The 24,105-nt window shown below is 38.5% G+C and overlaps 1 protein-coding gene across 2 annotated transcripts in view; it reads right to left on the reverse strand.

Moving 5' to 3' along the window:
- The window catches only part of pik3r4 (phosphoinositide-3-kinase, regulatory subunit 4), an 84,016-nt gene that overhangs the window by 10,841 nt on the left and 49,070 nt on the right, over positions 1–24,105 (reverse strand). The window contains exons 11-18 of one of the 2 annotated variants that reach the window (XM_048549642.1): positions 20,809–21,034; positions 17,507–17,672; positions 11,004–11,168; positions 9,781–9,807; positions 7,860–8,071; positions 7,504–7,635; positions 5,390–5,490; positions 2,496–2,584 (exon numbers count right to left, since the gene is read on the reverse strand). In XM_048549642.1, coding sequence (XP_048405599.1) covers positions 2,496–2,584; positions 5,390–5,490; positions 7,504–7,635; positions 7,860–8,071; positions 9,781–9,807; positions 11,004–11,168; positions 17,507–17,672; positions 20,809–21,034 — 1,118 coding nt within the window. The remainder of the gene's footprint in view (positions 1–2,495; positions 2,585–5,389; positions 5,491–7,503; positions 7,636–7,859; positions 8,072–9,780; positions 9,808–11,003; positions 11,169–17,506; positions 17,673–20,808; positions 21,035–24,105) is intronic. The other variant, XM_048549648.1, reaches the window with a different exon arrangement.

Consider the following 24,105-nt stretch of genomic DNA (forward strand, 5'->3'; position numbering starts at 1 on the left):
AAACAATATGTAAATAGCCCAAATAGAAAATCAGCTGTACTAGATACCACAATGGAGAATGAGTCCTGCCAGGTATTGAAGTTTCAGTAGGTTAGCATTTCAGGAGTGACCATAATTCTTTAAGTTCCTTATGGATAAGGATAAGAGTAATTCTCGGGTAAAAGTACTAAACTGGGGGAAGGCTATCTACCACAATATTAGGGAAGATCTGGGAAATGTAGACTGGGAGCATCTTGCATGTGGGAATCTTTTAAAGACCAGTTGATCAGAGTTCAGGATCAGCATGTTCATGGGAAAATGAAGGCGAAAAATGGCAAGATTTGGGGATGTTAGATGACAAAGGAAATTGAAAGCATAGTCAAAAAGGAGACAACCATAAGGTTTAAGAAACTGAAAACCATCAGAGCCCTGGAGAAAACAGATAGCAGGAAAGAATCCATACAAAGGAATTAGGAGGGCTAACAGGGGCCATACCCTGTCTTCGGCAAACAAAATTATGGAAAAATCCAAGGCATATCTTAATATAAGGAGCAAAGAGAGGTTAAATTGATATTCTCAGACATGTCAATACAAAAATGGAGGTGGTATTGGATGTTTTAAAAAGCATTACAGGAGGCAAGTCCTCAGGACTGGATGAGATCTTTCCCAGTATACGGAGGGAGGTGAGGGAGGAACTTGCTGGGGCTTTAAATAAAATCACTGTATTCTCTTTCGTTACAGGAGATGTCCCAGAGGACTGGAGAACAGCTAGTGTTGTCCCTTTGTTTAAAGGCAGCAATGGGGATAACCTGGGAAAAATACAGGCTGGTGAGCCTTGCATCAGTGGTAGGGAAATTACTGTTGAGGATTCTTAGGGATAGGATTTACTAACATTTCAAAAAAAAAATGGACCTATCAGCATTAGGCAGCATGGCTTTATGTAGGGAAGATCGAGTCCTGAAGAAAGGCAATACCCAAAATGTTAATGTCTCCTTTCCTCCAGAAGCTGCCAGGCTTGCAACGATCTTCCAGCCCCCTGTGTGTCTCACAATCTTGATTGAGTTTTTTTGGGAAGTGACAAAGATGATTGATGATGGCAGGGCAGTAGATGTCTGTGTGGGCTTCAGCAAAGTCTTTGACAAGGTCTCTCACGGCAGGCTGATAAAAAAAGTGAAGTCATATGGGATTCATGTTAAGGTGGCAAGATGGATACAGAACTGGCTTTGTCATAAAAGACAGAGCAGCAGTGAAATGGCGTTTTTCCAACTGTGACCAGTTGTGTTCCGCTGGGACTGGTGCTGGGGCACTTGTTTGTTATGCTAAGAAATATGATTTGGAGGAGAATGTAGGTGTCCTGATTAGTACATTTGAAAAGATTGGCAATTCTCATTCTGCAGCTCCCCCAAAGGATACTGTAACATATAGGTAGGCTGAAGGCTTGGGCGGAGAAATGATAGATGGAATTGAATCTGTACAAATGCAAGGTGGTGCACTTTGGAAGATCTGTTGCGGGAGAGAAGCATACAGTAAACGGCAGAACCCTTTGTAGCATCAATTTAAAGAAATCAGGTGCACAGGTTTACACTTCCCTGAAAGTGGCAATGCAAGTGGATAAGGTGGTCAAGAAGGCATATAGCTTTATGCCATGACCTATGAAGGCAAGCGAGTGTATAAAAATTGATAAGTCATGTTGCAGCCTCATAGAACTTTTGGTATGTTGCGTGCAGTTGCCATTGTCACACCACCATGAGAATGAGAAGGTTGTGGAGATGGTACAGAAATTGTTTACCAGCATGGTTGCCTGGTTTGGAGGGTATTAGCTATGAGGAGAGATTGGAGGGTGAGGGACGACCTGATAGAATTTTACAAAATTATGAAAGGCATGGATAGAATGGATAGTCGGAATCTTCCCCCCCCAGGGTAGAAATGTCAATTACTAGGGAGCAAATTTAAGGTAAAAGAGAGAAAGTTTAAAGTAGATGTGTGAGGCAAGGCATTTTTTTTTAAACAAAAAGTGGTAATAGCCTAAAAATGCACTGCAGGAGGTGGTGGAGGAGATGGATACAATAACAATATTTAAGAGAGATCTTGACAGATTAAGAATAGAGGGATTTGATAGCCTAGTGGCAAAAGGTTTTTTAGTTTAGAAAAGCACGGGTCACCTCCGTTTGGTGGTCCAAAGGGCCTGTTATTGTGCAATACTGTTCCTTGTATCTTTGTATTTTATCCCTTACAAAGAAATTGGAAAGTGAAGTAGAGGAGCCAGTCATTCTAGCTCAACTAAGGCAAAAATCCTGTAACAAGAACAAGGAGCTAAACTAAAAAAGAACAGACCCTTTAAAGGTTACTAACTCTGAATTCTTGTCCAAATACATTTCTTTTTCCTTTATTCTTTAAAATTCCAGCCCAATGTGTGGACATTTAATGGCACATTCAAGTATAAAAAAGTCTGTTTTAACAAAACAAAATCAAATCCGATGTACAATTCCAATCAAAAACTAACCAAAGTACATCACCTTATCCGCATATCTGATCCAGCAGTTAGTAGCAGAGGATTTCCATCTGCTGGGCTGTAGTAGATTCCATGAATACTATGTGGTGAAGGCTGAACAGTAAAACAGAACGCAAATCAGTTTACAAAATACAATCAGATCTTGATTTGTTCTGATTATCAACATTATAAGGTATAAGACTAGCTTCTTCATATTATAAATAGAATGGCATCATCTACATTAAGAAAAATACTAGATGATCTCCTCTCACGGCATTGAACACATTGGGAGTTCAGACTAGGTGCCCAATTGAACCAGCTCTACATCTGCTTAATTAATTTCCCCATGGCCACTCAAGTTTATCTTGTCCGCAGCCCACCTCCTGCTAACTTGATCCCCAATGTCCATAAAATGCTGACCTGCCAGCGCTAGCACCACACACTAGCTAACATGCTACATGGTTTTCTCTCTCTCCTAAACACTATTCCTCTAACTTTCACAATGGTCACATCATCTCTTCTTCAAATGTATCCACAACCTCTCTCTTCTTGCAGATTATCACAACATCGCAACTCCTCTTCACTAGCCACACCTTACAAATACATGTAGTCATGTGCCTTCCACAGGATAGAAACACCTTTAACTGAAGGCAAAAGCTGTATTGTCTGTGACTGTGGTCATTGCGTAGGATACCACCTCATCCATTTTATAGACTGTCACAAGTCAACCACAATATTTGCCTATAACAGACCCCTCCATAACCATATCAAAAGGACTGCCATAATTTGCTTCTGTTCTTTCCTATTATCTTGAGAGAATCAACAAACAAGGAATCTATTGCAGCACACTTTCTCAAATGTTTGAAAACTGTAGTGATTGTAAAGAGGTCAACATGGCGGACACCATAGAATAGGAGTTCCCCGGATGGGGCGGTCAATCAATCCAATGGCTGACAAATATAAACAGGAGCATCAGAGGTTCTTTTCACTTGAGAGCTGCAGTGTTAAGAATGTTCCACATGTAAAAGAGTGACTTGGTGACGGGATAACAGCCTCTGTGGATTCATTTCAAAAAGCATCCTCTTTTTCATGATTCAGATGATATTATCTTTAACTCTTTTCTGCAGATGATAACAAATTTCACAAATATCATGACAAGTCTACCTTTCCTGATCATTTCACTTCCTTTATCCTTTCAGACTATTTGCCAGGCATCTATATTGGTTAAGTCTAAAAAGTCATCCAACTGAGCAAGGATAGGACCAAAATCATCTTTAGGTCACCCTGTCACAAATTCTGTAGCCTTACCAAATATACCAAGCATTCTTACTTGCCAGTGCAGACATTCCTATTATTTAGCTCTACTCTAATCTGAGCTCTGACCCATATCTTCTCCACCTTTCAGTTCTATAACATCGACTGCCACTATTTCTATCACAGTAGACTGGCTATGCTCATCCATCAAACCTATTGTCACTAAATTATTCTCAAATTTAGTCTCTATTCTTCTACTGCAATCTTTTCATAGTCTTATCTGTTCCTAACTCCCTAACTTCTACAATCCCCAAGCTCTAATTCTGACCTCTGGCACTGCTATTCCCACCCACACCACACTCAGAAAAAATTTGACCACATCTCATTCACAGCTTTGCTTTCAGTCACATTATTTCCTCCTGTTCCCAGACTGCTCTAAAAGTCTACTACAAACTAAACTCATTTGTGAACATGTTGGTGTGATCCAAGCTTATGTTACTACTGAAAAAGCCAGATCCCACAGTGAAATCTAGCACATTAGAACACTTTTCTAAAAAAAAAGACAGTTACTGAACACATTCATAAGAGGCTGCTAATATACTTTTAACATAAGCAAAGAAAACATTTATTAAAGCAAATAAATTGTTACATTTGACATATATTGAAATGTTTCCAACATTTTGCCTATCAGAAAAAGATTCAAATTCACATTATTCATTTCATATCAGCAATATCCTTACAAATACCCAATCCTCAGTAAAGAGTTACTAATAGATGCACACAAAGACTCCTTGCTTAGACTCACACTGGTGCAGCTGTCATCAGTTTCCTTTTGGCAAATAGGTGTACATGGAATACACGTTTTGTCTTCAACTGGTATCTTTGCATGAGGAATTTAAAAGAAACTGAAAACTAAATTCATTATGATCTCAACTTCAGAACATCTAGATGAGTTTGCTGAATAGTGTCCATAGTCCTTCATTTTATAATATAGGTACACACAGTGACTGACTTTCTAGATTAATTTGCCTTTCTCCGTATGTCGTAGGAAACATGGCACTAAGCAACAGCACGACATTTCCCTGCTCCTTTTTAATGTAGTGAACTGTTCATCTCAAGTTCCAATACCTCATTAAGGTACAGGCATAAACAAACCTTCGACTTCAAGCACTAACCCACAATATCACTCAAAATGTAACTAAACTATGCTTCTTAGCACAAAAAAATTCATCTTTAAACTTATATACACACACACATCATTCTTAACTCTTTCTATTATCTTATTCACTCTGTGCCCAAATTTTTGATTATACCTGTATCAATGTTATGGGCATTTTAGATGATGAGCTGCTTGGAGTTCACTCCAACTTGCTATTCTCATTAAGCTTTTCTATGCGATGGCAATGTCATGAGGGGACGAAAAAAAAATTCAAATACTTCCCTTGAGGGAAGAGGTCTATAAATTTTTAAACTGGGTATGTTTTGGTTGAATAGGGCACAGGAAAGTTGTCTCTATCTCAATTGCTGAGGTAGGGACTGATACTTTTGTCCTTAATGTCAACATTGACAGATTTCTTTTACAACTGTTTGTCAATCAGGAGGCAGAAATTGTAGTTAGTGTCAGCTAAAAACTTACTTTTAAGCTTTGAAAATTGAGCCACCAACCTGCATTTCAGAGAGAGGTGGAGCACTGCTGGCCCAAAGGGTGAATCGCCTGTCTCCAGTTTCCATGTTCCACATTGAAACTTCATTATTTCCTTGGACAGCTGAACAGATATGTCAGCATAAATGAGATTAGACACTCGCTTTTCAGCATGCAGGTTTCTCATTTTTAACTTTATGCCATGTTGTTATAAATGTGCAAAGTTTCCCATTATGTCCTACATTTTTCAACTTGTGTCAAGACAAGTCATAATAACAGAATCATAAAAATAGACATAATCTCAAAGTTAACTCCAATCATTTATTTAATTATTTGAGGAATGCATGCATTAAGACTTAATCACAGCCACTAAGCGAACATTAATTGAACCACATAAGTTAACTGGAGAATAGACAGAACGAGTTGCTGTTGTCATTAGATGCAAAGAATGAATTGTAACTCCAATACATGGTGCTACTGAAAGCTCCAATGAGAGATTACAATATTCCTGCTGCACACCCCCCTCCCCACGGCACTCACCACCCCCTTGTCAGCTTCCACTCAGGTAACTGTGCTAACATCTGTCTTGCTCCAGTGAAAGTTGGTGGACTTTACCCAGAGAGGAAAGGATGGTAGAAAGAACATCACTAAGCTTCTATTATGCATATTTATATAATATAAGGAAATATACCATCAAATGGACAAATCATGAATATGGTGGGGAGGCAATGGCCTAGTGGTATTATTGCTGGACTATTAATCCAGAGACCCAGATAACGTCCTGGGGACGTGGGTTCATATTTCACCACGGCAGATGGTGGAACCTGAATTCAAAAAAATATCTGGAATTAAGAACCTAATGATGACCATGAATCCATTGTCGATTTTCAGAAAACCCATCTGGCTCACGAATATCCTTTACAGAAGGAAACTGCCATCCTCCCATGGTCTCGGCTACATGTGACTCCAGACCCACAGCAATGTTGACTCTGAACTGCTCTCTGGGCAATTAGGGATGGGTAATAAATGCTGCCTAGCCAGCAATGCCCTCATCCAATAAATAAATAAAAATAAATACTGAAACCTCACAGCTGCTGTTTTATTTGCAAGTGTGAAAGACTTTTGCAGTACTCGTGCTGACAGACAACCTTGACAATTTTGAAAGTACAATTGTGTGGTCCTCCGTCAAATCAGTATGCTGTCACTTATGCCACTTTGGGCCTCAGATCGAGGACCCAGACAACCAACAGGAACTTGAGCCAATCTGCAGCACTACAGAGGGAATAACAGGCGCAGCCAGCAGGAGACTATACCCACATGCAGTGCACACCATACAGAGGATAGTTTCCTCATGTTTTCAGGCATTAGGGTTTTCTGTTAGGTTGTGACAAGCATTTGCAGAATCTGCCAAGTAGGCCTGATGGCCACAACTGATCAATGGCTGTAAAAATCATCATCACCCTCAACGTAGTTCTTTTTTGATCCTTGCAGAGTTCTGTCAGAGGAACTTGTGTAATTTTGAGTTATGCATAAGAGTTATGCATAAACTTTTCTACCAATGATATCTGTTGAAGTGAGTAGACACTTGGATTTTCAGCTCTGGCTGGCTCCCAAAAGGGTGTCATTTTTGCACATGACAAATGAGGTACAAGGATCCCCTTAACAGTATTCAACAAGAAATGTTCTACTTAATCAATGTGCATCTACTACAAGATGATGTTTACCCATCTGTACATAAGATACCTGGACAGCTGCCACACACCTTTGTACTGCAGAAGTACCTAATTTCTTAGCACCTTGAAGTAGACTTACTATGTGACTGTTTCAAGACAAAGATACCCTTTAAAACAAGGCTGGCAACTGTCAGGAGCCCAACCAATAAAGAATCAGGAACAATGCAATGACATGGAATAAATTTAATATTATGAAAGCCACGTACTGCCCACTTTTTTTTACTTAAAAAGTCACTACTGTGCTCATGATGAGCTTCAGATACATGAAAAAAAATTGTAGGCATTCTTCAAAAAAAAAACAAGCAGAGTCTCCACAATGGTTGTGGGTTTATTGCACAAGATCCAACAGGAAGGAGATAAAAAGTAATAAGTGACAAGTAATCTGAATAACGCACTGAATTTACCTGCAATAACCCATGACTGGCAGAGGGGGTGCATAAGCAGACGCCGAATGCGAGCCCTGGCTGGGTGACAATGACTTGAAATAGGCAGCTGAAATCTCATATCCCAACAAGCCATAGTGCCATTACTTGTACCTTTTAAATTAAAAAAGTTACAAAACAAACATAGAAAGCTTTACAAGCATCTCCATTTTCAATGCCCAAAATTATCACCTATCCCAAAATTAATACTTCTGATAATCAAGTCTTTGACTGCAAAATAATTACTGTTGGATCTATTTGCCCTATCCAAATGTTACTCAAACATGCTACAGTGCAGAACAAAAACTTGACAAACAAATATGGGAAGTAATACTTACCTATACACAACCAGCACTGATGTATATCTACAGCAAAGGAAGTAGTGAGTCCAAGTCTCAAATCATGCTTTAATGTCCAGGCATTTGTTGATGATCGCAGATCCCAGCCAACTAAAGAACCATTCACAGTTGCATATGCTAAAACAGACTGTGCTCCTGCATTAAAATGATGAATATCCACCACACAGCCATCTTCTTTCAGATCCAAAGCTCTTGGATTAATAAACATATCAGATAAATTTGCATCAACATGAACATGAACATGAATATGAAGACAGTTGTTAGCTTCTTACAGTAAGAAGTCTGTAAAATATCAATAAGACTGAACAACAGCATTGATTTTATAATCAAATTAGGTTTGGAACCAGAAATCATTCTTCCACTCTTGAGATCTTATGAGTGCATGGTAAGTTCATCCTTCAATTCAAGATCCCACTTTCAAAATTGAGATGTACCAAAGATGATTCAACTTCACTTTAAATTCAAGCTCTGGATACAGAATAGCAATTCTATCTGGCTTAGATTTAATGCAGTTGTCAGATAGTCATTCTGAATCACACTGTTAATTTCAAAATAACTTTTTAGCAATGAAATGAATTTAAGCACATGAGCACATAATTTCAATTGACAGAAATTACTCAGGAGTACAATGGCTGTGCTCAATAATGCCATTATAAGTTAGATGTTCTTTTAGCACAAAATTGCTTGTGAAAGTAACAATTTGATGTGAAATTAGAAGGCGTTACTGAAAGACAGTTTATTCATCCCTTTCTCACATTAGTTTATTAATCAAGTGGCCATGGGGCAGCAGAAGTTTAAGCAGATTCACACAAATGTTAATTTGCAACTCCGAACATAAAGCATGTTACTTCAAATTTAAATTTAAATGCACATGATCTGAAAAATAATGAATACTACATGTGAACCACATAGAATGAGACCTAAGCAAGGCACTTTGATAACCAGGAAGGCTTCCATTACAGTTAGTCGTTGTGCTGTTAACAAAGGAACAAGATTTAATTAGAGCAAGATGGGATCAATCAACATTGCTGAATGTTGTTTTTTCATGCCTGCACCCAAAACGCATTTTTTAAAAAAAACCTGTAAATTCATACTGTTCATAATAGCAGGAAGCAGTACATGTTGAATCCATAACTATCAGGTTCATCTATTTGTCAAAGAAGGGACGCATGAGCAACACAATGGCTAGCACTGCTACCTCAGTGCCAGGGACCTGTGCTCAATTCTAGCCTTGAATGACTGACTGTGCGGAGATTGCATGTTCTCACCATGTCTGCATGGGTTTTCACTGGGGGCTTCGGCTTCCTACCACAGTGCAAAGCTGCGCAGGTTGTGTGAATTGGCCATGTTAAATTGTCTGTAGTGTGCAGAGCTAGGTAGATTATCTATGGGAAATGCAACATTACAGAATAGGGTAAGGGGCTGGGTGAAGGTGGAGTGTTCTTCAGAGGATCGGTGCAGACTCAGAAGGGATGAATGGCCTCTTTCTGCACTGTAGGGATTCTAGGATTCTAAGATTTGGCAGTTTTCTTTGGAAACTACATGGCTACATCTAATATTGTACACAGCTACTGGTTTGAGGTCATCTAGAAGATTAGGTGAAGCATTTATCAAATTTTCAAAGGCATCTCGTGTGGATTCATCTTCACAAAAATAGTTAGTGCATTCGACAATGAACATTAGTACAACACAAAAGTCATTTAAGCAATGCACTGCTCAAGGAAATAATCAACGCTTCGTACAACCACAATAAAAAAAATGTACATTCAAGTATGCATATTCCATCACCCATAGGAGGTTAATCATGCTAAAGCCAAAAATAAAATTAACAGTACTAATATAAGTACTATATCAGCATATTAAAAACATAGCAATCCAATTATTTAAAAGTCTGGCATACATGTTATAGGTGCAATGGTCTTCCTTTCTGTGGAGGAAAAGATAAACAAATCACCACAGAACCATAATCTGTTAAAACTTCCACCAACAGTGTTTTGGCCTTGTTAGTCTGGTTTACACACGTGTATTGAAAAATTGCAAGCGTATAATTTATACCTTCACTACATTTTGCTAAATCGTGGTGTTGCATCGTAAATGCTCTTACCATTTACTTTGAAGAAAACTAAGTAGGATTGATTTCTACTATGAAAAGAAAGGCAAATTTTTTGCCCTTTATATTTTGTACACAAGCTGACTGCCATGTCACAGTCTTTATGGACAAATTGTGAAAAAAGAATTATGAAGTTGGTTAAACAGTATGAGAAAAGTGAAACATGAAATAGCAGGAGGCATACCATAGATTTCAGAGCACTCGTAACTTTTCGTCTGGTGGCTTCTAAAACGGGCAATATTAAGCTCTAGAATAGATGTGTTAAATGTTGCAAGTGTTGTAAATGGTAATGGGCAATAGGAACAGCTAATAGAAACAAGGAGCCATTAAGTTACCACAACTGTTTCTGAAAGCATTCTGGATAGCTTTGCAAGATAATGTCACTTGAATTTTGATGAAAAGACAGAATTAGATCCATCACTGACACTGAAGCATTAAAACGCTTCAAAGTAAGTTGTTGTAATTTGAAGATTTTCTTTTTAAATCTTGAATAAGCAGCCTTGAATATTTGATGTTGGTGCTTGCACTACTGTATTGCTAATAGAGCTCAACAAGTAGAAAATTTTAAAAGTATATAGCAACAAAAAGAATAACGTGGGACATAAAAATGCTGCTGGATTTCAGAAACACAACTCAATGTTTAACTGGAAGCTGAAATAACAATGAGGATGAGGATGATTGGCAATAATAACTATATTAAAAAAAAACCCCACATTGTGTCCTCCCTTTTATAAGCCAGGGTTATAATCCCTAGAACAGACAACTTGTTTTTTCTTCATATCAAAGAGCCCATAAAAGAATTTGCTAAGAATAATAATAATAATTCAAAAACTACTTTTCTTCTCTGAAACCAAAAAGTCCAGGGAACAATTTCATCTACTTTTATTTTCCAATAATACCATTGATTTCAGTGAATAGAAAAAGCAAACCATTTATTCATTGCCAAACCTTTGAAAATGCCTGAATATGATACTAACATGATAAAACTACGAACATTTTAGAGAATAATGTACCTGCTCTGAAGAGAATGTATTTTCGGTGATTTTGGAGGTTTGTTGGCCTCAATTCCAAGGAGCTGAATAGTACCATTGTCTGAAGCCACCGCAAGATAATGGGAACCCTGGCAGAAGGCCAGAGTTTTAATTTTTCCTCCAATACGAGAATATGTCAAAATTGATCTACAAATACCAATTCAACAAAAGGAAAAGGAAAATTACTCATAATAATTAAAGTATTAGAACTAAATAAATAAATCATACTCCATAGAGAGCTGCTAATTTGCTTTAGTTCAGAATAGCGAGATATAAACCTTGACTTAAATGAATCACACTTCTGAAGAAAACAGCTCTTTACACAAAAGGTGCTGGAAAGAATCTGTTGATGGTAGATCAATTAAAGAAATTTAAAACTGAGATTAATGGATTTTCAGTAGGCTGGAGTTATGCAACCAAGCTGGAGCAATGGATGTTAGATACAGATCACTCATGATCAGAACAAGCTCAAGGGCTGGATGACCTCTATTATTCCTATTCAAAAATGTCACATTGAAAACAAATTGTTTCAAAATAAATGTTCTTAATTCATTCTGAACTGCTCCACAGTAGCAATACTGAAAAACACAAAGTATAATTTGGCCAAACAATTTATAATCCAGCTACCCACCAGAGTATTGTTAGGGAAACTAAAGAAAATCTTTTAATCGATCTCTACCCTGGTTCCAGTCAGTTTTGAAATGGAAGAACATTGGAGGTCTGATGTCTTAAATAACAGACTTAAATACATAGAAAAGTCAAACTCCTTTTGATTACATTACTATGTAATTAAATTCCATCCCCTGAATAAACAATCAGTTAACAAAATACAATTATATCATGATTTGTTCTGATTATAAACATTATAAGGTATAAGACTAGCTTCTTCATATTATAAATAGAATGGCATCATCTACATTAAGAAAAATACTAGATGATCTCCTCTCACAGCATTGAACACATTGGGAGTTCAGACTAGGTGCCCAATTGAACCAGCTCTACATCTGCTTATTAATTTCCCCATGGCCACTCAAGTTTATCTTGTCCACAGCCCACCTCCTGCTAACTTGATCCCCAATGTCCCTAAAATGCTGAACTGCCAGCGCTAGCACCACACACAGAATTCCAGAATGGGACTATTGCCAAAGTGCTGGTGGAGCTAGAAAGTCCTGATGGCAAGGCAAGTGTGGGTTTGGCACGTGACCAGGTCTCAGCATTGGTAAGGTGGACCCAGCGGCAAAAAGATGGCACCTAAAGAGGGTGACTACTTCTAAATTGGTAAGTCCAGTCCGGGCAACAGAGAGGCGGTGGAGGATTGTTGGCAGTGCAGGTGCCGTTTGGGAGCTGGCTCCAGGCTCAGAACTCTCTTTCAGCTATAGCTTTTATCCTTTTCATCCTTAAACTATTCAAAAATAATGCTAGGTTGTGACAGCTATTGAAGTTTTTCCACTGTATTTTACTATATTAGTGACCGTAAAATGCAAGTGACAGTAAACAAATCATTCGTCATTCATGACTTCTTTAAGTACTGGTACGCTACTGGTGTCTTCCACTGTGAAGCCTGAAGCAATGACCCACCATTTCTTTGTTCCCCATTACCATCTCTGCGCCTTCATTTTTTAAGCAGCCCAATGTCCACTCTTGCCTATGTCTCACATCTGGCTTCACAATAATCTTCACATGATATGCTTGTTCCTTCGCTTTTATGCGGTCCCTGACTTCTCTTGCCGCGTCCTCTTTTTAGTATGTTTCTCCTTCCTTGTGAAGGATTGTTGCTCTGCCTCCCCAATTACCCCCAGAAACTCTTGCCACTGCTGCTCCACAATCTTCTCTGCTCGGGTCCCCTTGCAATCAACTCTGGCCCTCTCCTCCCTCGTGTCTTTACAGGTATCTTTACTCAATTGTAATACTATGACATCTGATTTAAGTTTCTCCCTCTCAATCTGCAAATTGTTTCATATTTAGGTCACCGCTCCCTCAGGGTTCCTTCAACTTAAACTCCCTAATCAAGTCTACCTCATGACATCACCAAATCCAGAATGCCTGTTCCCTCGTGGGCTTTACTACAAGCTGCTCCAGATTAAAAAAAACAAACTCTCAGACATTCCATGAATTTCTTTGTTTGAGATCTGCTACCAAACTCCTTTCTCTAGTCCAGCTTAAATTCCCCATGAATGTATGTAAGAAAGGTGCTAATACAAGTCTTTCATCTCCTGCAGTATTGAAGATGCAGAGACATTGACCAAGTTTTCTCATCACTCTTACTCTCTCGACACGTGACAAAGCTGGCAACAACTTCCGAAAAGTGTTGACAGAGTGTGTTTCTGGATAAAGGGATGTCCTCCTTCCAAGGGAAAAGGAATCAGTGGCAGGCTGAGTGACCACGGCAGTCTAGATGCAGTACTGCAAGAGGATAAATAATCTCTTGCAGCCTGCGGCTGTCTACCAAATACTTCATGATCTTATGAGTGAGAGTCAGCGAGCTAGTCACTGCTGAGGAATGTCACATAAGAATGGCTGTCAGGCATTTCCATCACACAACCGATGTGCAATCAATGATTTGCATCTACCCACGAATAGCACTTGCTGTCTCGATGCTGTCTCCTCTTTGGCATCTGCCAGGGGTTATAATTAAATGGAAAAAGGAGCTACGTCACACAGTTACTTGTGCACCACTACCCTACTGAACTCTAAATAGAATCAGGAAAAACATGACATCAGAGGTTCTCACTGAAGATTTGCATGGGACAAGGACACTACCACAAAAGCTAGCTTTGGGAGCAGCACCTGATAAATATCAGATGCATATTATATAAAGCTTTATTGATTGCCATCACCTTCAGCTATGTCACTGTACACAGCCACCTTTTCACTCGGAACCTAATACCATCGAGTTCTTATAAGTGCTGCACAGCAACCATCATTCACTCATTGGCAGTCCCTCACAGATGAGACTGGATCTCTTCCACTCAGGAAGAATCCACAGGTGGCTGTACAGACCTATGTGGGTACCGCAGGTCCTGTTAAACTTGGAACATAAGGTGATCGCAGCAAGGGGCAGGTGGGACATTGGTTTGACTGCACGTTCATTTTGCTATTTTTGCCTGGCTTTGGATTTCACCCCCACCGCCCCACCCCAAACAGCTAGTCTCCAGGTGAGTTTTATTGTTTTAATTACTGAAAAATCTTGGTGTGGAAGAGATGAGGCCTATGTACTGAAGGTCATCTGGCAACACTCCTCTGAAGTTGGTTTCATTCTACATGAACATTTGGGTTTGTCACTGAAAGGAAAAGTATTCCAAAACTTGCAGGAAGCAATATTTTCTCTTTTCACTCAACCTTGAAAATGTAAGAATCAACCTTAAAGCAGGATCAGTTGAAAAAGATCTCATGTTGAAGTAAATTTGTGATCTTTCACAGGTTGCCAAAAATCAGTAGGTGGTAACTTACAGGGATTTGAACATTGTGGGTTATGGTGAGGAGCGTAACAGAATAGGATGACAAATGTGATGAGGTCCATCTTGATGCAAGATAGTCATATTTCATCCTTTATGCTTTTCAAAAGCAGCAATTACGGAAAATCAAGTGATTTTGGGGAAAACAGCCAAGCAAAGCTTCCACGGAGACAAGAGATGCAAATTAATTTTTAATTAATGTGGAAAAATTGTCTTTGGAAGAGACTGTAGTTTTATAACATCAACAACTAACATTAAAACAAACAAATTATCTGGTGAAACATTCTGGCAATAATTGGCCACCTTCGGTGACTGAATCAAGTATTTATACTCATGGCATTAGTGGGGCTCGAATATCACAATATCCCTTCCATTACATAGGATCAATCAAGTTGTAATCTCTTCCTTTCCTTTGCAGCCACCTAACCTATTTATCAATGTTTTGTGTTGAACCTTGTTGCCCTTTTTAAGTTGATTCCCCCTTCGAATTAAATCATGCATGCCTGTCCCATTTGGATTTGCTCAAATGAGCCAGTGTCACTGTACCAATACCATTAACAAGTATGCACGGTCAGCCTTCATCTCTAATACCGTAAGCTATTAATTGCGGAAGCCTGAACTCCAACTATCAGCTTTAATTGAACTGTTCAACAAGGTCAGCCTTCTTCCATACCACTGTAAGCAGTTATGCCAAAAATTTGCTTGTTTCTGCAGGAGAACTCACCAGAACTTTGGGTAAGCAGTTCTACCCTGTTTGGGACCATGGTAGTTTCCTGTTCTGGGCACAAAAATTGTACCCGAGAATGCAATTCCAGCTCACTGGGATTTTAATGAGCAAATGAAGAAATGTTAATACAAAGTAGGTTAGAAAAGCCAATCCACCAGAAAGTTTCCATGAACTGAATAAAAAAAGTTTAACTTGCAATCAGGAAACTGACATTTTGCCTTCCACCCATTTAAAATCTCCCATCAGCCCTTCAAAAAGACCTAGAAGATTCAGTCCCGAGGACAGGTTCCCTTTTTCTTTCTCACTCCATTCCATCAAGTATTTTTGAAGTAAAAACAGTGCTAGAGAAATTCAGCAACTCTGGCAGTATCAGTGAATAGAGAAACACATTAACATTTCAAGTCTGAAAACTATTTTTTCCGAAGAAGTCATATCAGAGTCGGAATATTGACTCTTTCTTGCCAGTTACTGCCAGGCCTGCTGAGTTTATCCAACACTTACCGTTTCTATTTCAGGTTTCTGGCATCAGCAGCATTTTGCTTTTATTAGAGGTTTTTAAAATCTGTCTGCTACTTTACCAATCTGTTCACAAATGGAGATTTAAAAACAGAAATTCAACCTATCATTGTCATCACAAGATGAACAGATTAAATCACCTTAATGCCAAATATGCAGGGCAACTGAATTTGCCCCAAAAGCAGCCAGGTCAAACTTCAAGAGTGAATGTCCTTTCATTTTACATGACTCTAAATTAATCTTCCTCACTCTGTAACCAAAGTGTTACATGTGAAATGTGACAGCATGTGCCTGTCCACGTGAAAGTTGGACAATCATTTTAAAAATACTTTACTTATATTCTGATAAGTACCATAAAAATCCACTTTTAAAATTGCAAGAAAACTTGTCTTATTTTGCCTTTTATGATCACAGCATATAAGCCATTAAACACTCACTATGTTGACAAATATGTCCTTTTTTTAAAAATCTGTAGCAGTCAAACAAAAAGTGGAAAGAAAAGAGAAACTAATAGGCAGCTCCTAATCAGATTACAATTGCTAGTTTTTCAACTATCTTGTAGGTTCTTCCTCTTAGTTCAGGGATAATTTTGTTATATAACACTATCGCACTTCCTCTAAATACTCTAACTAGGACTGATCCATAACTTATTTTCTATTCTTCCATCTTCAACCACCACTGATCCCAGGTACTTAAAATTACTCATTTTCTCAAAGTCTTTATCTACAATCTTTTGTACATTAGAAACTCAGGAGTAGGCCATTCAGCCCTTCAAGCCTGTCTTGCCTTTCAATGAGTTCATAGCTGACTTTGCTTGACATCCCTTAATACTATTGCTTAACAAAAGTTTATCCCGAATTTAAAATTAACAACTAACCTGTTGTTTGTGGAAGAGAGTTCCAAACCTACACCACCTATTGCATGTATAGGTGTCTTGTAACATTACTCCTGAATGGTCTGGCCTTAATTTTTAAAGTGTATTTGCTCTACTCCTTTTCACTAGGCTTAATTTAATGATCCATATATTATTTCTTTGAGCCTCCTGATCTTCATTCCTCGTGTTCCAAAGCTTTTTCCAGTTCCTCAGTCACATGACTTCCACATCACATAGCTCCATGTAATCTGCAAACATCAATGATGGCACTTGCTGCCTCATTTGCTCAGTTAGAACATACACAACAAATGAAGAAGGGTTTCAATATAAACCTGGTGTGGTCCAGCTTTGGATTCTGAGATCTCACTTGACATTGGCTTCTTGCTCTTATCTGGCATTCTTGCATATTGTGCTTTATAGTATGTAGTACAAGTAATACTTTTCAGGGACTCCAGGAATTCAACTGCATTCTCAGACCCCCTAAACATCCTAGTCAGAGTTCTTTTCCAGGTCAAATGTACATAATCTTGATTTAAAAAAACTAAAGGAGCTGCAGATGTTGGAAACCATGAACAAAATCAAAACAGAAATTCCTGGCAAAATTCAGCAGGCCTGGCAGAATCTTTGGAGAGAGAGCAGTTAACTTTTTACATCTAATGACTCTTCTCCAGAATATGCTGTCAGGCCTGCTGAGTTTATTCAGTAACGTGCTTTGGTTTTGTTTCTGAATATAGTCTTGATGATGCAATGGTCTTCCTAATTTTTTTAATTAATCAAAACAAAAAATTGACATCCAGTGGCACTTTTCATCACAAATCCAAACTAAACTTAGATTTGTACTATCCTTCACAATCGTGTCCTTGTTCACATAGTTATGTTAAAAAAAAAAGCTTTGAGAATAGTACATTGATACCTGGTAGTTGTTGTCTTTCCCTCCATCTTCTGGCTATCCCAAATTTTCACAGTGCCATCATTTGAACAGGTAGCAAAAATTGAATGTTCATCAGACACCTGAATTCTGTTTACTGCTGATTTATGCTCGTGAAGATGTGCAACTAGAAGCCCTTTGGGATGCCAGCCTAGACAGACAATGAAACTCCTTATCAGAGCATAGAAAAAAAATCACACAATCTAAGATATTGTTTCTCTCTCTCCAAGCACACAAGTATTCTGGTAATGCCTACATCCTGGAGAATGTTCAATACAAATTACAAATTTAACCATATGAACTGTGATCATTGATATGTAATATTAGACTTAACAAGTAAAAATGAATTACAAATTGGTCAGCTGAATGCAGCATGCACACAACATTATAAATTATTAGCACAAGCTTCCAAGCTATCCCACCATTTAATAATTGGTTAACCAACCAGTGGTTGAGGCAAAAACCTCTGTATCATTCAATGGAAGAATGCACAAATATTGGAGCAGATGAAGATAACTGCCTGGAAAATTGGATTAATTTTGATTTATTCTTCAAATAATCAGAACAGACACTAATAGGCAACATTTGTCATAAAATTCTGTGATTCAAAAGGTGTTTTAAAAAAAACAGAAGCTACATTAGTGTGATGCACAGTATCCATACTTTATTTTGTGGAGGTTAAGTAACTTAATTCTGTAACTTATCCCCTCATCAACATACATTACTACAAAGCAAAGCTTTTAGACAATAAAGTTCATTTTCTAATCACTATCTAGCACGTACCACATAGTGGTAATAAAACATGAAAAACTAAGCTCCAGCTATTTTTATTAAACCGTTTTCGATTTATTGATTGGAGAACAAATATTTTCTAAGGGAGCTTTTTGTCGGCTTTTATATTTAGAAAAAAGTCTGTAGCTAAACATGGACAACACTCCTCTATGTAATTTACAAAAGAAACATTCAAAATATATATTCAGAGATAATAGGAACTGCCGAAGCTGGAGAATCTGAGATAACAAAAGGCGTAAAGCTGTTCAAACACAGCAGGCCAAGCAGGTCAGGACCTGAAATGTCAGTTTTCCTGCTCCTCTGATGCTGCTTGGCCTGTTGTGTTCATCCAGCTCTACACCTTGTTGTTATTTCAAAATATATAATCCTGTTCTGGTCATTATAGCACAAACAAACAGACCAGGGTCACACTGCATTTTTTAACCTTTATTATTGAATAATGATACCCAATAGGAAGGATATATTTCCTTTCCCTCTACTCCTCGAATGCGTTCTGATCCTTCAGAGAAAGCATAAAATCATAAAACTAAATTTAGACATCAAAATTAAAATGTAAACATTTCGCACTAAATGGATTAATTAACACATATCCAGCCAAACTGATAAAAAGTTAAGGAAAAAGCTTTGGGGTGAGAAGGTGGTAGGCAGAGGCTGGTTTGAAGGTGGAAACCAGCAGACCCAGGTTCCCCTCGGGACCTGTCAAACTGAACAAAAAAGATTGAGGGCTAGCCCATGTTAGACTCTGATGTCAAAAGACTGGAGCCAGTCAATATTGCCACAGTAAAGGGTAATGGGAGGTCAGGAGCAAATAACACCGACAGGCCGGGTGGGTGGGTACTTGGGTATGTGTGCATGCACATGTGAGGGCAAGGTTATCAGCTTCATGAAGGAGATGGAAAGTACTGACTTAGAGAAGGGAAAAAGAGGTCAGAGGAATATTCAACCACGGGAAATGACTGAAGCAGGGAAACTGGAAGCAAATTAAATTGACAAGTGAAAAGGCTCTGGCATTCTGAATCTAGCAATGCTGGCTTTCCTTTATTTCTGGTTTTCCCCAAGATCAGAAAAAACTCAGTCAAAGTTAAAAACATTGGTTAAACAGGAGGGACCTGGATTTTCTTAAGCAGCAGTGAATGATGCAATTAGAATTTACCATCTTAACTCCTCTAAAATGACAGGAACTTCTGCAATTTAAAATGCCTTGTTAAACATGAAAGATAACAAGGTGTAGAGCTGGATGAACTCAGCAGGCCAAGCAGCATCATTGGAGCTGCTGCTTGGCCTGTGTGCTCATCCAGTTCTACACCTTGTTATCTCGGATTCTCCAGCATCGGCAGTTCCTATTATTGTTGTTAAACATGAAAACTGCTGTCAGTTTGATTAATTACCATTGGGTGCACTGTTGGAAGTTCCAGCAGACTGCAAATCAATCAACTAAACACAACTAGCATGAACTTCCACTTTAACTCCATCAGTTTCACTATTAAGAACCTTGCAAAAATTTGTGTCTTCTGCTGAACAAAGTTTCTGGTCATAAAACACTAATTTTATAATGTGGCATGCTAGTTGCCTCCACATGATTACAAACATCCACATACTAAGAAAATTTAAAATGTTTGTTTATATTACTTCTGTAACTTAGGGGTTTCTGTAAAATGATGATAAAGGCTACTTTTATTCTCTTCACATACCTTTGGTAAAAATTCATCTGTATGACTGGCTGTTTGCTCTGTTTGATGACATCAATATTCCTGGAGGCCTGGGAGATTCCCTTGGTTTAGTGCCAGATTTAAATTAAATTCAGGAAAGGTGTGAAATTAATGCCAAAGATTTCACTGCTGACTGCAAAAACTGGGCCAATACACAAAGCCTAACACCACCTTCAGATTGATTGGTTGCACACACAGGAGGTCCCCGATTTACTAATGCCTGACTTACGAACAGTTGTACTACAAATGCAATCCCATACAGGGATGTAATTTTAAAGACTCAACATAAAAACATTTCCTGTACTTTTGAACAGCTGCTTTACATTGTAGGACAATGTGTTCCAACTTGCATACAAATTTACAAAGCAAAGGGAATTCAGAGTGAAAGCAGGTCGCAACCCTGGTGACTGCCTGTACTTGCCCCATCTACATTGATACTGGAAGTGGGTGGGTTGGGGGTTGGATTCAGACTTTAAAATTATCCAATCGACCCAACTTAGTCCATTTTGGGGGAGTTCCTTTTGGTGCTTTAGCTTGTAAGCCACGTGATAAAGCCTAAAATACTGAAATTGCATTTCCTAACTAACAGGATAATGATTTTGATGAGGTGAAGCAATCAAACTTTAAGTGTACTAATACTAATACAAAATAAAACTAGTTAGTTATCACCCATAAACTTTTAATTTGCACCATGTGTAATGATCATATCCTTCAGATGTGCTAATAAATAAAGGAACCAAAAAGTGAAATTGATTTAACTTTAAATAACTTATTGCCCTTATGTACCTGGCGGTGGAGGCTTGCTTTCCCATTCAGCACTTTCCATCAACTGTTTGGCCATTCGTTCAGCATTGCACTGTTCGCGTTTCTGTTGAATCAAATGCTGGAGCTCAGTTGCACATGTTGTAATGCGTCTTTGGTAAGTAGGAGGCAATACTGGGGCATTTCCTGTTTGCAGAACTGACAAGGAGGAAGTGGTCTTCTTTGTTGGTACCCCAGTCCCTTCGGGCACCTTCAAAAAAAATGTAAATATAAAAGAGGGTTTGAATTTTTCAGCATTAAATCATTGAGTAATATTAAAATGAAAGCCAATGACGCTGTCAGACTACACAGAACAACCACATATCACAGAGAAACAGATGAGTTTGGCCCAACTTGTCCATCCTGTTACTGCTGCCAACAGACTTCCATCACAACATTCACCCTCCTTAAGAAACTTGCACTTTTTTTGCTTTCATGACAATATCTGCAAATTATTCAGGTGCTAATCTTGATGGAAAGAAATACAACACAAGTTCTGATATAACAAAGTGTGAAGCTGGATGAACACAGCAGCCAAGCAGCATCTCAGGAGCACAAAAGCTGACGTTTCAGGCCTCAACCCTTCATCTGAGGTTCTGATCCTGCTTTTACACAATGTGTTTGAAATCTTTAACACCAATTAAAAACTTATTCAACATTTGTAACATTTGCAATGCGAGAGAGGTTGACAGGCTGTCATCAACACTTATCGCATTGACAATATGGCATTTGCTGTTGTGGTATGCCTATTGGGAAATTCTAGAAAATTTGGGATAACTGGGGAGGCCAAGTGCTATAATCTGGTTTTGCAAAGCTAATAAACTTAAACATCAAAAGTTTGGACATTCACATTTAATTCTGCATCTACCTCTTGTCTGAAGTTGCTGCAATACTTACTCATGAGTAATGGTGAACACATTTCACATTGCTGTAATTTTAACAGTAAATTCTGGTCCAATATTACATGTTTTTATAGAAAAATGTTAGAAATAAGTAAAAACAAGATTGACTACAACCCTCCAGAAATGCTGCTAGTACAAGCATACTCTCCAATCGACAAAATAAGGTTAATCAAGAATTGCAACTTTTTTTCCTATTACAATTATTGATCAGCATTGATCTCAAGATAAAAGTATGAAGACACTTTACAGCAGAAAAGGGATGTCAAGTGGAAAACCTTTTCCTGTGGTCAGGTTAACTATTTTCTGTATTGCAGCTTAAATTGAAACATTTAAGCAGATACAGCTAATACATTTCTAAAGGTAACTCGTCTCTTTTTTCAAAACTTCCAATTAGTTGTCAACTAACTCTGATCATCACTATCAGTTAGCCAGTACTCTCAGAATTGTGGGTCTTGCCCCATTCCAGACATGAGCGAAATATGTATGATGACAGTCCAGGGAAGCAATGATGGATTGCTGCATGACCAACTTTCAGATAAAAGGCAGTGTTCATTTTTAGGTGCAGGTACATGAGTACAAAGGCTCCATTCAAACAAATCACAACAATTAAATTTGCAGAATAGCATCAAACAGGAGGCTATCCAGCTCATCAAGTATTAACCAGCTCTTTAAACAGTAATCCAGTTATTCTCATTCCCTTGTTATTTATCCAATATATCTACATTTCATTCAAGTAGATATTTATTAATTACCTTATGAACAATACTACAGAATTACAACAACCTATCAGACGAGCCCTTCAAATCCTAATCACTCGCTTCATAAGAAGATTTTCCCATGTTACTGCAGATTCGTTCATCGATGTGGACATCAAGAATCCAATTTCTCGTACACATTCGGAGTCTCAAGCAAGCAGACAAGCCATTGTCTACTTCTCTTTCTTTTTTTCCCCCTTTCTTTTCCTTTTTTACTTTACTTACTTAGTGTGAAGAGATGGCACGGCATCAGTGGTGCAATTTATCTCGGCTGACTCGTGGTGGAGGAGCATGACCCCTGAGCTGACATCAGCAAGGTAGGCCCAGCAACAAAGAATGGCTCTTGAGGATCAGTGACTTCATCACTGGTTAGGTCTGGTGCTGGCCACAGCAAAGCAGTGGCAGAAGGGTATTATGACAACATCAACGAGATGAGCCATGGCAAGAGACTCCACCATGGCCTGCACTAGACCTACCATTGTCAGAGACGAATTAGCCCAGCAGCAAATGATGATGCCTGAGGTTTGGCAACTTCGGCATTAATTGGGTCTTGCGAGGCGGTGCTGGTTCTCAGCCAGCTCAGAAGTCGAACGTAGATGGACTTCTCTTTGAAATTTTCCTCTCATTCTTAAACTATCAAAATGGCACTGTATTGGGGCTATGATTGAATGTTTTTCACTACTTTGTTGTATTTATTACTGTAAAATACACATGGCAATAAAATCATTCATTCAAATGGACAGCTTGATGCGCTGGGTTCTTTAATGGCCACTGCAGAGTCATCACAACGTCTGCACTGATCATGGGTCCTGTGACAGTCATAATAGGTAACCCACATGGCCAGGTTGTAGGCAGAAGCAGGGAGGAGGCTCCAAGTAGTAGAGATGCAATAGCTAGCAGGATCCAATCAGTCAGGACTGAGGAGAGCTCCTCAGGGAGCTAAAGCAGCTCTTGACATTAGCTGGCAATGTGTCAAGAGTGGGGAGCAGCCAAAAGTGTCTCTTTATAACGAAGAGTGATGTGAAAATCTCTCAAGAAATTGGAAGATCATTGAAGTCTCAGAATCCACTTGATAACAAAGCAAGCAGTATTTGCAGAGAAATACTGGAATTCAATGAAACCTTAAGGCAGTTCGAAGGTAGTTCGGCGTGGAACTGTTGGAATTGTGCCCATGAAGTAGATATTGTAGTGTGGCCTGGTGAAGCTAGTGGAACATATAATTCAGTTTCTTTCCCTGCGATTAAGACATGAGCAGTCATTCAAGCAGACCATGACAGAGTTTCAAGCATAGATCTTCAAAGTGAAGAACTGGAATTCATTCTACAGGAAACAAATTTTTAAATGAGATTTGGGGACCAACAGTGCCAAACCCATATTGGCCTGTTGCTGCGAAACCTTAACTCATTGCTCACATTAATTCTGGACATATCTGTAGACTGTCTAACTGTTCAGTAAAGTAGTTTGTTTGTTCAAAACCATGAAAGCTCATTTTATTCTTTTAGTAAATACCTGAGATCTTAAACTTCATATGCTTTACATAAAAATGAAGTTCCTGATCCCTAAACAGATTGTAACAGCATTTGGTACGTGTCTGGAATCATAACAATGTTACTTAACAAGGCTCA

Source organism: Stegostoma tigrinum, chromosome 2 (genome assembly GCF_030684315.1).
Source record: "Stegostoma tigrinum isolate sSteTig4 chromosome 2, sSteTig4.hap1, whole genome shotgun sequence".
Lineage (NCBI taxonomy): Eukaryota > Metazoa > Chordata > Chondrichthyes > Orectolobiformes > Stegostomatidae > Stegostoma > Stegostoma tigrinum.